Below are 15,275 nucleotides of genomic sequence, written 5' to 3' on the forward strand. Positions count from 1 at the left end.
TAGAAGGACTGCCTCTTCTCTCCCTCCTGCTCTCTGTGGAATCAGAGGCCTCCGTCCTCTTTTTCCTTCCATATACTGTCTCCGGGTAGTCTCTTCTGTGAGAAAAAAGCCACTAACTACTAGCGTGGACAACTCGTTGTACTGTCTAGCTGCTACACAAACAAAAAATCCCTACCTGTCTCAGCCAGTCTTACAGATGTCTAGTCCTCATCCCAAGTTATTTGGGCAACTCACAGCACTGCTCCATGCACAACCTCTACATCCTCTATCTTTGTCTCAACCCTCCTTTCAGACTCACATATCCAGGCACTGCATCTTGCCAGTCCTTTCTGTGCAGCGCCTCTAAGACATGAGCATTCTGCACAGACACTCTGCTAATACCTGGCTCTCTCTTGACTGTACCCTATTTGCTTGTCAGCTGTTCATGAACATCAGCTGGCTCAGCCCCTGCTCAGTTCACATTCCTTCGCAGAGCCCTGTCTGGCCTGGCACTATGACCACCTCATTGCTCCAGCTGCTGCTTTCTTCTCGCTCCCCACTACACTGAGCAGCCCCTGCATCAACTGCTTGGCCTGTCCATTGCCCTTGCTGTGACTGACGCTATCTGCCAGTGACACCGATTTGCCTCACCTGAGCTGTATTTGCAACACACACACAGGGGGTCTTTTCAGGTCTTCCCCTTCAGCTGCTCTCGCTTAACAGGAGCTCCCTGTAGCGCCTTTGCAAACCTTCCCCCACTTCTCCTACACCCTCTCTTTGCCACAGTGTCTGCAATGGGCATCTGCTGAGGCCACAGCACCTCAGCTATGTTTCAGTTTCTCCATTCTCCCCAGCACTGCCCACCCGCTGGTTCTTGTCTCATACTCAGAATCAATGATCTGGAGCAACGGATTAAGATTTGCTCTGTGTCTGTAAAGTGCCTGGCACTATGGGGTCTCAGCACAGACATAGTGATGATGCAATACTGTACCACCTAATACTGATATCATCTGGTAGGATACCAGTAGAGCACTGGTCTCTGTGTGAACACTTAGCAAGAGGCCACGGGCTGTACAGACGCTTGAGGCCAAGTCCCTCTTTCACACTTTTATTTAGGAAAAAGAGAAGACCTTAGTTTCCAACAGTCAGACTGCCTCTTCAGTGCCCTGTGTGTGGTACTCAGATGTGGGAGCTGTTCCCATCCCATCTCTGCTTAACATTTCAGAGGAAAGGACATATCTGACCATGGCGGTGTCCTGTTATTCTAAGTGACAGCTTTATCCCAGTCCAGCGCAATGCACTTACCCCACTCATAAGCTGAGAGTTTGCCACCTCTTTTTAAAATACACACATATTTTGTCCTTGAAATGCTGGCATTTCTTTGACAGCACCCACCTCTAAATACCTACTGTCCCTCCACAGATGTAGCCCCTGGGTGGAACTGAATCTTGGCCTACAAAGTTCTAAATTAGGTCTCACAGATCTGTCTCTCTTCAGAGGTGGTTGCATTCGGCTCTACAAAGGTTGAGAGTTTTCCTCATGGCTTTGATCTTTTTAAGTGGTTTGTGTGACAACCTCTCTACCTTATCGCTGCTTATAACTTTTTATGCCTGACTGGGAAGTCCTATTCTTTGTTCTGCTAAACCCAGTGCTTTTTCTCTGTTGAACCTGAAGAGAAAATGCATGCTTAAGGAAGAATTTCTTACCAGGGTTTGTTTTGATGCCATTAACAAGGCTCTTGCCAGGGTTGCTGTGACTACTCCGGGATAACTCATCCTCTGTGTGAGGAGGCTGTACCAGTGCATTACGTGGTTTGGGCTTCTCTCCTCCATCTCTTTCTTTTTTGGCAGTGACAGATTTTGGAGATTTGTCTGATGGCTGTTTCACAGGAGTGGGTGATCGTTTCCCTTTCACATCTAATTTCCGGGCAGGCGAGGAAGATTTAGGTTTGCTCAAAGGCTTCCTCACACCTTTGTTCTTTTCTTTTATGTCTTTCTTGGAAATTTTATCAGTTCTGCTCATGCTTTGTTCATTTACCAGCATATCAGGGTCTACCATGCAGACATCAGGGTGAGGAGGATGGGGATGGGGATCTACCATTGGAACAGGCTGAGGATCATGGCTGGACCTAGAACTGGCATGATGAGCATTCCCAACAGCTTTGTCCACTGGGAGGAAATCGGCATCTTCATCCGAATCCATGTTGGCATCTGCTGTGATGGACGGACATTCTTCTGTCTCAGGCGGGACATCCGAGTCTGACTGGGAGGTTCCAGAATCACTCACTGATGTTGGAGGGGTTTCCTCCACTGTGGCACTTTGCATGGGGCTACTACCAGTGTGGGGTGGTCTTCCTTGCACTGAAGGATGACCATCCTCCTGTGAGAGGTCACTATCTTCAGAGAGCTCATGAGGGCTCGGGTTGATGAATGAGGGAGAGAGCTCTCCCTTCCTGTGCTTGTATTCACATGAGGAAAATTTCTGTCCACAATCAAAACTGCCTCCTAAACGTGGCTCCATCTCATGGGAAGCATCTCCATGGTCCTCTGTTTTTCCACCCCTCTGCACATCTGGGAAAAAGGGCTGGAAACTGTGTTCAGGGGACATCAGAGAGGAAGGACGGCTCTGCCTCTCTGTGTCCTCTTTGCCTGCGCATGGAGAAAAACTGCTGTCAGAATCAGGACACGTTTTTTCATCTTTTGCCTCTGCTGCATGGTATGTACTTTGGAAAGCTTGCAGACTGGTGCTCACCTCTGTTGGACCATTGGCTGTGGTTTCATCTTCATGCTGATGATGAGGAAATGATGTCAACACATCAGGGAGAGATGTCAGTGTCATCAGCTGTTCTGCAAATTGTGCCTTGTGCTCTGGCCTGCTTACACAGGGTTGCTGTTGTTTCTCTGCAGAGAATGGTGTGGGCTGTAAACTCTGGCACTCCTTTCTGCATGGGGAAATGCTGTCACCCATGCCACTTGTGAATGGAGAACCGTGTTCTTCAGCAAACACAAAGTCTTTGGTTTCAGCTATATGTGTTTTCATGGCATTATCGGAAATCTGTGGAGACACATCCCAAAGACTCCTGGTACCTGGTTCTGCTCCTGCACCCGTGTATGTAGAAAGCATATGGGAGTAGAAACTTTCTGCTGTAGTTGATATGACAGGAGTGGTAGCTTCAGATGAAGGCTCCTCTGACAGGCTGGAAGAGTCATCTTTCAGCTGCTGTTGGGGGACAGACTTTCTTTCCACAGCTTTGGAGAATAACTTATCTTCTTCATATGGACTTAGCGGTGAGAATTTAGTAAAAGATGACTCAAGGCTGCTGATTTTCTCAGAAACCTCCAAGTACTCATCTTTCTTCCCCTGGTCTGAAAGCAAAGCACAAGGAGCCTTTAAAGGAAGAGAGATATCCCCTAAATGGCTTGCTGACGTTTGCTCATGTCTGAACATACTGGATGTTTCACTCTTTCCTAGCAGGGAGCATTCAAATCCAGAAGAGCTATCCATCAATCTGCCTTCTACTGTTGGGTCCTTTTTGTATGCCTCCTTCTGTCTTCCGGAAGCAGATTTCAAGTATATGGCTTGCTCTTGGCATTCTGAGACCACCGCTGCACTTGGATAATCTGTTACACAGGAATGTAATTCCTTTGTGGATTTTTCAGCAACCTCTCTCTTTTGTGAAGAATCTTGTCTTAAGTGGCACATTTCTGAAGCCTGCTCATCTCTGCCTATGTCTGGCAGGTCACTGTAGCCAGCAACATATGTCCCCATGACAGTGGCTGGTGCGGTTTTCATACCTCCATATTCCTCTTTCCACCCTGGATCAGAAGGTGAAGAGGCAGTAGAACTGCGTGAAGTGGACTCCTGGTGCTTGCTTTCCAGAAGGGGTTCTGATACATGAAACTTGTCCATTGCTGAGATGTGTGCATAGACTGTGCCTGCAGCTTCAACAGGGCTGTGCAGTTTAGACTCCTTTTCAGATTTCTCCTTGGCGCCTTTTTCTAACTCTGAGTCACTCATGCTTTCTTCCCCTCGACCTGCTTTCTCATAGTATGTATCCTTGGGATTTGGGATTTCAGATTTCAGGGACAGAGATGGCTGCTCCTGGCTAGACAAAATGATGTTCTCATCTGGACAGGCAGCATCAATATAGGCAGCTGATTTTTCCTGATAAAACGTGTCAGTCATGTCTGTGGGAGAGGCAAATGCTGTGCTTGCGGATGATGGGTGCAGTTCAGAGTCTAGTTCTTCTGGCAAAGCAGAAGACACCTTCAGTTCTTCCTGTCCTTCAGATATCTTAGGCTTATCAGTTTCAGACAAGGGCAAGTATCTTTCATGGATGTCTGTATAGTCAAAGGCTGAATCTGCTTTATCTTTAGGGGATGCTGGCGATGACAACTCCTTCTCAGCAGAGGTATAAAGGCAGGACTCTTCTTCCTTTGCAGAGACGTGAAAACTTTGACCTTTTTGAGAGAGCACTGTTGTTGCTGGTACCTTGTCAGTGTGACCTGGGCTGTCTGCACCCTTGGGTGTGAAGGGGGAGGGTCCAACTCCAGACACAATTATCTTCTCATAGATGTCAGCATACTTGAAACTTCTTTCATCAGGGTAGGGAGTTGGTTCTCTCTCTTCTTGCTCTTGTCTTGTAGAACTGTCATCACCTCTGGGTCTGCAGACCCCTTCCTCATAGGAATAAGGCTCAGGGGAGCTCCTGGAATAGGTCTCTGGAGGATATGCCACACGGCCGGCAGAACCCACAGCCTCAGCATGGCCCATGGCAGCACTGCTTTTTTGACAAGGGCCTTGTCCTAGAGGAGAGTGTGCACACTGCCCTGACACTGCAGCACTTTCTTCTGGGGACGCTGCTATATATTCATATTCTGCTGGTCTTGTAGATTGCAACAGAGTAGATGCTGCTGCCATCTGCTCTTTTCTTCCTGTAGACTCATAAAGACCCTCGGTGGATTTGTAGTCATCCTCTTGCTTTCTATCTGACTTATATTTACAGTCTATTTCCTGATACAAACCACTGATGTCTGATTTCTTCTCTGTGTCTTTCGATGGGACTTCTTCCCGTAAAGTTGGCTTGCACTGATCTAACTTGTAAGGCCTTTCTGTTTCTGGTATCGTGTCAATCTCCTTTTCCAGAGTGGTAGTTGTTACAGACAGGGGAGATGCCATCAGTGCTTGGTCTAGTGACTTTGCATAGATATCTAGGACAGCTTTCTCCTCATCATCTAAGTAGGAGTAATCATGTTTAGATGTCAACAACAATTCTTGCCTTTCTTTGTTTCCAGTTAATGCTTTGGCCTGATTGTCCTCACCAGAGGCATATTGAGAAGACAGAGGAGAACCTCCCATTTGTGTTCTTTCTGGGAGAGTGATGTCAGCAGGAACTATTTCTGCTTTCTTTGTTTCTGATGTAGGTTTGGCACTCTTCTGTGTGTCTTCTTTGTAATCACACGATTCCATCTTTAAACATTCTGCTTCTGCTTGCAGTAGCACAGGTTTGTCTTCAGCATGACAGAGCTCCTCATCGTCCTCATCCTTGGGTAACTGTCCTCCTCTTCCAGTCTCTCCTCCTTCCTGAAGATACCCATACACTGAACCCCATGCTTCACTTTCTGCTCTTCTCCAGCTGTGACTGCCAGGCACTGCAGGAGATAGGATCTCCCCCTCTCCCATTTTAGGAAGGGATTTTTTTTCATATTCTGGTACCTCGTCCAAGAATGTGCTCTCTCTCTCTTTATCATATCTCTGCCGCCTTCCCTGAACAGGGGTCTCCTCCACCTCTTCTGGAAACCACACTTTCTTCTCATAACTTAAATCTTTCATGTAAAAGTCTTCCATTTCTGGAGATTTTTCTTCTTGAGCTTCTTTGAACCTGCAAGATTTTACACCTTCAGTAGAAATGTGTGAAGATGTTTTATCCTCAGTTGGGCTAGAGTCTGTAAAGTGTAAGCCCTTCATATCTGGAGATACTTCCTGAGAGTCCAAGCCTGCAGTTCTTCCCCTAAGTGGGTCCTTTTCTGTTGCAGAAAATAAACTGCTGTCATCTGGAGACATTTCTTCAGTTGAAGTATCTCTGGGTGACGTGTCTTTAATTGAGCTACTTTCTGGGCAAGGAAAAGGTTTTGACACTTCTTTTGTGAATTCTTTGGCAGAAATTTTCAGTGATTTTTCATATGTAGCTGGGCTCTGCTCTGTAAAATCCATGGATTTCACAGCCTCTGAAGGGAATTTGTCAGTGAAGTCAGATGTAGTTTTTTCTTTTGCAGGTATCTCTTCTGTGAAACTAAGAGATTTTATGTCTTCTGGAGAAATTCCTTTAACAAAAAGGTCTGAAGAGATTTCCTTGCTGGGACTCTCAGTGAGAGAAATGGATTTGGTCTCTTCTGGAGAAATGTCTTTAATGGAAACATGAGAAGATTTTTCTTCTTCTGAGGTGTCTCCCGTGAAATACAGCAGTTTTTCTTCTTCAGTAGTCACTCCCTTAACAGAAGTATCTGAGGATTTTTCTTTACCAATACTTTCTTCTGTAAAAGAAAGTGATTTGGTGTCATCTGGTGAAAATTGTGAAGATTTGTCACTTTCAGATTTGCTTTGGCTTGTGAACTGTGGAAGATCCACATTTCCTAGGGATGTTTCTGTGGTAGAGAATGGCTCAAAGGACAAGTGTTTTGAAAATCCCATTAAACTTTCTGTAATGGTTTTAGTTCCTTGCTCTTTTTCTGGCTCCAGAAACACATCTGTGCTGGGATGAGGCAGCATGGGACGCTCCTCCTCCTCCTCCCCTATCACCACTGTGTCCTGCTTGTGGTAGGACAGCCAGGGCAGCTCCTCCTTGCCCACTGGTTCTTCCTGCACCTCGTCCCCAGGAGACACTGGAACATCACTGCCCAAGTCCAGCTTGTGCTGTACAGGTCCAGGCACTTCTTTTTCATGTCTGTATTTAGCTGCAGATAGCTCATCTTCTTTGAGAGGTTCACCCTTGGCTCCCTTCACCACAACAGAAGTTTGGCTTTCCAATTTGTTGGCAGCAGCATCTGTTTGTTTTTCAAATAGATCTGAGTCTACTGTTTCTAGTTTTTCCTCCACTGGAGACTGGTGGAAAGGTGTGTGTCCTGCACTAGTGGGGCCAGATGGGGTGGGAGAGGCCATTTTGACTGTACTATCATCAGGACTCATGCATCGTTCTTCAGCCTCTGCAGAATCAACCTGGGAAAGCGGTGTTTCTTCAGTGGATAATGGCAGACCAGAAGTTTGCACCACTTCCGTGGGAACACTGATTAACACATTATCAGGACCTCCTTGATGAGCAAACATGGGGGCATTGTAATGCCCTCTGAGTTTCTCAGGCATTTCAATATTTGGAGTCCCATCTTCTTCTTCCTCTTCATCTTCTGCTTCTTCATTAAGATCCTTTTTTTGAGCTTCCGGTTTTCTCTCTCCTTCTGCTAATGCATGGAAATCTTCAGGGGGTGGAGATTTAAAACATTTATCTTCCTCCAAGGACGATGTGGGGGAGATTGTGCCAGCAGAGGGAACATAGTCAAGACCTTGGGTTGCTTCAGTCCGAGAGGAGGGCATGCTGTTTACTGTGTCTAGAAGTAAAGAGCTTTTCCCAGTCTCTTCTGTTTGTGGTGCTGTTATAGATGCAACCGATTGATCTTCTGCTACTGAAGTTGCAAAAGATGAAAGCTTATCACATTCTGTAATGGAGGTAGCAGAGGATATATGTTCCTCCTCAGCTAGAGGTGCTGCCACAATGTTTGTAGGATATGCCAGGATTTCAGACTCCTGGCCAGCATAGCCCTTGGCTGAAAGGTCAGCAGTAGGCATGGCCTGTATTCCATGTATGGCTTCAAAAGAGCCTGGGTGGTCAGGAACAGAAATGTCATAGGCATTGACGTCATACTTCAAGTGTGGGATCCTCTCTTCCTGTTCATCATGTATTTCTTCATCAGAGATGGTCTGCTCTGTTTCTGAGTAGCCTGGGATAGTTTCATCTTGGATATATGAAACATGTTCTGCTGTTGCTCCTGCTGGGACTGGCAGACTGCTCAGATATGACTCTTCCTTTGTTATGTCCTTTCCAAGTAACTTGTTTTTCTCAACCATGTCACTAAAATCTTTCTCTTTTTCTGTAGTGGTAAATATTTTGTCCTCCCTCTCACCCTGATTCAGCTCATAGAAGTCTCTATTCTTTTCCACCTTCTCCTCTGCCTTCATGTGCTGTCCTTCCTTTTCTTCCAGTTCTGCCTTTTCTATCACATCTTCTCTCTTTTCCTTCTCACCCTCTTCCTGTGCCTCTGTCCCCTCGGTATACTTTTCACAAGTCTTTGTTTCTGCTTCCCTCTGTTTTCTGTCCAAAGAGATTTTCTCCTCTTCCTCCTTTTCTTCCTCTCTGAACGCTGATGACTGAACACCCTTTGCTAAGGGGTCTGTCTGTGATGGTACTTGTTCTTTGTCTGGAACCAGCTGAACTTCCTTGTCCTGCTCAGCTTTTCCCTCACAGTATCTCGTGTCATGATTTTCATCTATTGTTCTTCTTTCATCCTCTATTTCTTCAGCATGACCTGATCTCAGTTCTAGCTGATGGACTGCCTTTTCCTCTGCTGGTGATTCTTTTTCCATATCAGTAGTAGTTATTCCCTGATCAGGAATATTTGTTTTCAAAATCAGATCCACTTCAAGGCAACTCTGAGCAATCATGTCAGCAGAGTCTTTTATCTCTGTTTCAGGTACTCTCATAATCTTATCACTAACCTCAATATCAGACATTTCCTGAGTCACCTGCAAGGCCCCTTTCTCCTCATGCTTCAGTTCCTCAAAGTCCTTTGTAAGATCTTCTGGTGAAGACAGGACTAACCTCTGTTCAGCTATGGAAGTCTCTCCTGGCTCCACCTGTACCGGTGCCTTCTCCATTGGTGATGTCTTCAAATCAGCAGGTACTTCCTTTTCAGGTTTGACTTTGATCTTCTCAGTTTTGAGTCTGCCTGGAACTTTTGCCTTGTATAATGTTTTTCTTACTTCTGGGGTAAATGGTTTTAAGTCTGGTTTAGAAATTTTTTTGGGCTCTGGTTTGGTTTCTTTCTTTTTATCCTCTTTCTTTGAATCTTTTTTTTCCTCTTTCTTTCCATCATCTTTTTTTAAGTCTTTTTTCTCCTTCTTAATCTCTTTCTTTTCTTTGTCTTTCTTCTCCTCCAGTTTGGATACTTTCTCTTTGAGATGCTTTTTTCCAACCTTGTCTTTTGACAATTTTCTTTTCTCAGCTTTGAGAGCATCACTTGTTTCTGTCTTTACCTTTTCATGTTTAACAGGTTTCTCAGGAATTTTCTCTGAGTGTTCTTTAACCTTTTTCTCAATTTTAGTATCCTTTATGACTTCTGGTTTTATCTCCTTAATCCCCTCCTCAACTGCCTCTTCTTTCTTAGCTTGCTTTGTCACAGATGGCTTGGGGGAAGATTTAAGACTCTCTTTACTGTCAGTTCTTTGTTTAATTTTGGTCTGCTTCAGCACAGGTGGAGGTATTCCAGAAGTGATATCTTTCTGAGTAGCCACTGGGTACCTCAGAAAATCCAGATGCTTGAGTTTCTCAAGACCTTCCAGTATCTTATTTTGAGGAGCATTTCCAGGAAACAAAACCCTTACAATTTTCTCTGTTGGGCTAGCTGGAAGCCATACCACGAGGGCTGTGATGGATGTGAGATAGGGAACAGAAATTTCACCTTCTTTCCCACTTGCAAGAATTATGCCAGTTTTTGCTTTACTATTACCAGCCCATTTCTGCATTAAAAACTGCATTTCTTTACTGTCCTTGACAGGATTCAGTATATACATGTCCAGCTTACCCACTCCCATTTTGTGGAAAAGTGTGATAGGTTCAATGGTACTGCTCACCACCCTGTAGAGAGGCTCTGATTTAATGCCTAGTCTGTTGAGATACTGCAGTGTCAGACAAGCTTCTTCGATGCTCCTCTTTACTTTCATGGACGATTCAGGCATCTTCAGTTTTTCAGGAACATTAAAAAAAACCACCCCTAGCTCAGGAGAAATTAGGTTCTTCATCCAGTCACTGTAGTTGGTAGAGCCCTGGGATTGTTCCTCTTCTTGCTCAGCAACTTTCCTCTGCAGCAGCCCATTGATGCCAGGTAGGTTGTCTGCACCAATGTGGGTGAGCAGGATTGAGTCAATCCTATCCAGGTGCCTTACAAGCTTCCAGAAGCAAGATTTCCTGTCAGAGCCACCATCCACAAGGATGTTAAACCCATTTACAGCAAAGAGAGCAGAATCACCTCTTCCACCAGGGAATATGTAGCAGCAGGGTTTGGAAAGCTTCAAAAAGCCCCCTGAAGTGGGTGGCTCCAGGAGATCAAATGGAGATGGCACGTCAACTGTCTCAGAGACGTATTCTGCAAACTCAGACACCCCATCCATTTCTGGCAGAACTGGATCAGGATTCAGTTTCAGATTAATAATTTCCTGAAATCGAGGATGCCCAAGGTTGCTCCAGTCTCCTTCTCCCAAGCACGACACAGTGAGGGAGGCCTTGATATCTGAATCAGTGTTGCTAAGAATCTGGATGACCTAATGAGACAAGCACAGACAAATAAAGGTCAAATAGAGCTCTGAGACCAATTCAGCACTTAAAAAAAAAAAGCCAGTTAATACAGAAATACTGAAAATGCCATGAGCACTTTACTGACAGGAAACATTAGGGACAGATTAAATAGTCCAAAAGCCCGTTGCAAATAGATGCATGGGGCCATGTTCTGCTCTCTTTTGAAATTCTTAACGTTGATGGGCTGTTATGCTTCCTGACTGTTGGGAATGCATGGTGACAAGACCTCAGGAAAGAAAATGAAAGCAGGAACTGCCTTGTCCTCTTTCCTTACTTCTTCCTATTTAACCTGTGATATCAGCCCCTGGCTTGGGCTCAAAAGCAGCTGTTTCTTTTGGATTTGTGATTTCTAACCCTGAGATACCCTTTTCAGTGCTAAGCATCATTGTCTGAACTTATCCTCGTTCATTGGCTAGTGAATGATCACATAGCACTTTGTGCAGTTTTAGTGCCATAGGACTTTCTTTTTTATTCAGATTTATTTTCTTTCCTGGGACCTATTTTGAAAGTTGTGACTCCATCTCTGATAGACATACAGGGTTGGGAACATGCTACATGACTAATAAGTAGAACTAAGGTCAATATAATTTCCAAGGCTCCTTAGAGCTATGCTGAACATATCCCAAGCAAAGAAGCATTAAACCTCGGACTTCCCAAGTATCTGGAATGAGATTAGTACACTTCTTTACACTGTGTTCTCCTGCTTATACAGCCCTTAATTGACTAGTTAGTGTCCAAATAAATGGGTACCAGAAATAAATGAGAACAATCAGCCTAAAAGAAATGAAGGTGGGCAGATTTGCTATGTAATTACAGCAACAATGATACCAATTGTCAAAATACCACCCAGCCATTCCTGCAGCAACTGTACATTCAGTCAGATGGAGACATTCTAAACATCTGGCACACAATGATCAGTGGAAGTAGGTCTTATCAAAAACTGAAGCAGCATATCTGTGTTGGCAACAAGCACCAAAAGAAAGAGTTTAAAGCCTCTGAGGAAAGCTATAGTACACCTAGCTAAGATAATTAGCATTGCAGCAGAGGTTCAGAGATGTCCTATAAGGTTTTCAAGACCCCACTGGACAAAGCCCTGAGCAATCTTGTCTAAATTCAGTGCTGACCCTGCTCTGTGTGGGAGATTGGGCTACAGACCTCTCAAGTGCCCTTCCAACCTGAATGATTCTGCAATTCTACAATTAAATAATGACATTTGTAGTTATTTAATCATCATGTAGTTACCTAATCAGCATTTATTCATCCCCTTGTAATCTTTACACACCCCTAATGAACACTGAACCTTGTGAACAGCTTATACTTGCTGGGCTGATTGTGAAATGAAGAGAAATATCCACATTTACTAGAGTGATGATGGCCTCTGTTGGCTGTTTTTTGGAAGCTGCCCACAGATATTCTAAGGCCTGCTTTAAGAAATTCTGAGTGTCTGCCCACTGCAGAGCCAGTCTGGAAGGTTATTTCAAGCTGAGTACCTAAAGCTGGACACTTTTCCACGCTTGCCACCTTGGAAAACTTAAGCCAGGAAGTTAAAGCAAGATGCCCAAGACTATAGCATGAATTATTTATGGTGTGCAATTTTTTTGCTGGATTTGAAGCCCATCCCTCTATGGATCTGCCACCTGAAGGAGCGGTGTGGGCTGCATTGCTCTGTCATGGACTCTGTGAACAGCAGGGACATGCTGGCTTACTGCTCACACTCACCTCTGGGTCTGAAAGTATCTCAGCAAACTTCTGGTAAGTGAAGGTCCCTGTCTGCAGGATCAAGTCTCCTTCCTGGTCTGAGCTCTGACCACAGAAGATCAGTAGCTTGTGGGCTGATGAATCACACACCAGTGAACGGACCTGTTACCATGAGACAGAGTGTTGCAGTCAAAAAGTTACCTGTATTCCTCATCAGCACCCAGAAACCCAATCACATGGGCAGGCAATACTTATGCATTATTCACAAATAGTCAAAACATAAGTTTTCTACATACAAGAGAGTAGGTTATTGAAGAGGGAAGACACTGCTACTGCCTGCCCAACACAGCTCTGTGTCACATCATAATTCACGTTGAGAAAGTAGGCCAATGCTAAGAGAAAATGTTTGGTGTTACACTGCCATGTAAGAGGTTGGCACATTTAGACTCTCATCAAACTAGAATGCTCAAGGCTCAGAAGTCCTCCACCTTGTTTGCTAGGAAACTCTACAAGCTCCTGAGAAAACCATAAAATTGGGCAATTCTAAGGCACTAACTCTTCCGGGAGGCAGCTCATTACTAAAGGGCTAGCACACAAGAAACCATACACTCTCATGTGTTTCTTTGTCTAACAGTAAATTCTGTCACAGAATACTGGTTACTGCATATATCTTGTTGGCAAGACCAGAACACCTGGCCACTTCACCACACCTTGCAGCAGAATGGCAGCATGTTCGAACTCTCCAGAAGGTACAAAGTGTGATGATCATGACCTCTATGTCAAGCAAGGGCAGGAGAGCTGATGTAGAGAAAATCTGCTGGCATCTGGTCCTTACCTCAGACACGATGCTGTCCACATTGGGATTTACCAGGATCACTGTCTCCAGGGTATCACTCCGGTGATGGAGGGTTCTTTGGCCTAGGGAGAGGCAAGAGATTAGACAGGATGGGAGAAGCCAATGAGACAGTATCTGCCTACTGATGTTTTAGCCTCAAAAACTCCACTTCAGCGTGGCTGTGATTGCAAGACTTCAGCTTGCATTTTAGACCCAATTTAATACCCGGATCTCATAGAACAAAGCAAACTCTTTTCAGTAACAAGGGAAAAAATCCTAGTTCTGGATCAGCACAATTTGCAACTCAACTCCAACGTGTTCTGAAGTCCACAGTGCCAGGCATATCAAGCTGCCCGCTTGTGCCAGACAGCTGTGCCCCGTAAATGCTGGTACAGACCAATTATTCCCTCCAGACAGAAGTATCTTGCCTCATTGCAGCTACCATGGAGAGGTATCTCTGGATGTTGTCCAAGCCTTAGTCACCACAAGGCTTTGTGAGCCAGCTGGTGTGTGCTAACTCACCCTTCATTAGAGTGGTGCAGCACTAATAATGGATCTTTCATCATTCTTAATAAGTTTTTTCTCCTATGAAGTGTTTTTCTTCAATCCAAATGTGCACCCCTAGAGGTAAACTGCTGCTATGGGAACCACCTAGATGGTTGTTGTAGAAGAATGCTTGTTCTCCTGTCTCTCTCCTGTGAGAGTCACAAACAGGCACCCAGACAGCAATCTGCTCTCTCTCTATATTTAGGCAAAAAAGAAAGAGCCAAATAAGAGCAAACAAGAGCCTGGTAGTGCAAAAAGCAATTTGTGTGCTCACCTTGGCATGGGCATTACACGGATATTTGGCAAAATATTGACATAATGCCTGGGCCCTATTAATTTATTAGAAAGAACAGTGGTGACTGCCTGCCATCCTGAAAGGTGGGGCTAGAGCCATCATTGTGTACCCATGTCAAACAGGTCTGGGAAGCAGGATGATGTACAGGACCTGCCTGCAGCATTTCCCTTGACACTGCAGGCAGCACATAATTTTTTGGATTCTGGTCTTTGCAAATACCTACCTGCGGACATTATATCCACTCCACAAGCCAGGCACTTCGAACTTAACTGTTGGAATGTATAATTTATAGGGTTTAAATCTCTGATAGGCTTTAACCCCTCATATAGACTGGAGGGCCACAGATCTTCACTGAAAATAGGCATCTCTTTCTATTTTTCATCTTCCAGACAACTGTTGCTCTCTACTCCACAACCTCCCATCAGCTCTCTTTCTAGGCAGATCTCAATCCTTCTAAAATAGCTTTATCAAACTGGTATTTCAAAGAAAGATACCAAAAGGACACAAAAAGAAAGAAGTCCGAAAAAGGCCAATACCTGGTATAGCTTTAATCAAAGTCAGTTTACTGGGATGTTTTACTCTGGCTGCCAGCAATTAAGTATAAACCAGACAGATATGCCCAGAAGGCAACTTTCAGCCCAAAATGAGAGCAGCTCTAAGCTCTCAGCAGAACTATTTATATTCTGCATCTCTAGCTTCTTTCTGAACTTGTGTTCTTTCAGTTTGTCTAAAAATGGTCCCTCCAGACTAAAACAAAATCATCACTGTGCAGAGGAAATGCTTGCACTGAGTTCAGTGGCATTTCTGCCAGCTGATGTGGGATGTGGTGTATGGATGGGAGAAGCTGGGAACCAAGCCCCTGCACAAAGAAGGAAGGCTGCGAGTGAGCCCGTGGGGAGCAGTGTGGGAGGGTGGCAGGTAGTGCAGATGAGGAAGGCTCAGGAAGTGTTCTGGGCCATGCACTGCAGCCAAAAGAAGCAAAAACCTACTCATCCTCAAGGTAATGGTAATTGTAAAGGCATTGCTGATACCTCAGCATTGCTTAGATCCCAACAGCAAACACAAGGAAGTACGTCATTTCCTCACTGATTGCATCGTGCAGTTTTCACACAGCTCACGCCACACCAGGACCTCCACTCACATGCTGCTCAGAGCATCCAGTACAGAAGCGATCTGCTCCTATTTTTCAAAAGTAGGTCTGGGACAAAGTGAAACCCATGCCATTCCCCAGGCTTCAACTTCTGCCACCTTGCTGCCTATACATCCCAGACAGACTTTCTTGGCAGTTGTTACCCACATCA

General features: G+C 44.8%; 1 protein-coding gene across 1 annotated transcript in view; it reads right to left on the reverse strand.

Annotated features, from left to right (window-relative positions):
* The window catches only part of MAP1A (microtubule-associated protein 1A), a 67,820-nt gene that overhangs the window by 1,950 nt on the left and 50,595 nt on the right, over window positions 1-15,275 (reverse strand). The window contains exons 4-6 of the mRNA XM_010572208.1: window positions 13,134-13,216; window positions 12,320-12,460; window positions 1,686-10,566 (exon numbers count right to left, since the gene is read on the reverse strand). Of these exons, the coding sequence (XP_010570510.1) occupies window positions 1,686-10,416 (8,731 nt within the window). The 5' untranslated portion in view covers window positions 10,417-10,566; window positions 12,320-12,460; window positions 13,134-13,216. The remainder of the gene's footprint in view (window positions 1-1,685; window positions 10,567-12,319; window positions 12,461-13,133; window positions 13,217-15,275) is intronic.

The sequence above is a fragment of the Haliaeetus leucocephalus genome, unplaced genomic scaffold (assembly GCF_000737465.1).
Source record: "Haliaeetus leucocephalus isolate CR32 unplaced genomic scaffold, Haliaeetus_leucocephalus-4.0 Scaffold339, whole genome shotgun sequence".
Lineage (NCBI taxonomy): Eukaryota > Metazoa > Chordata > Aves > Accipitriformes > Accipitridae > Haliaeetus > Haliaeetus leucocephalus.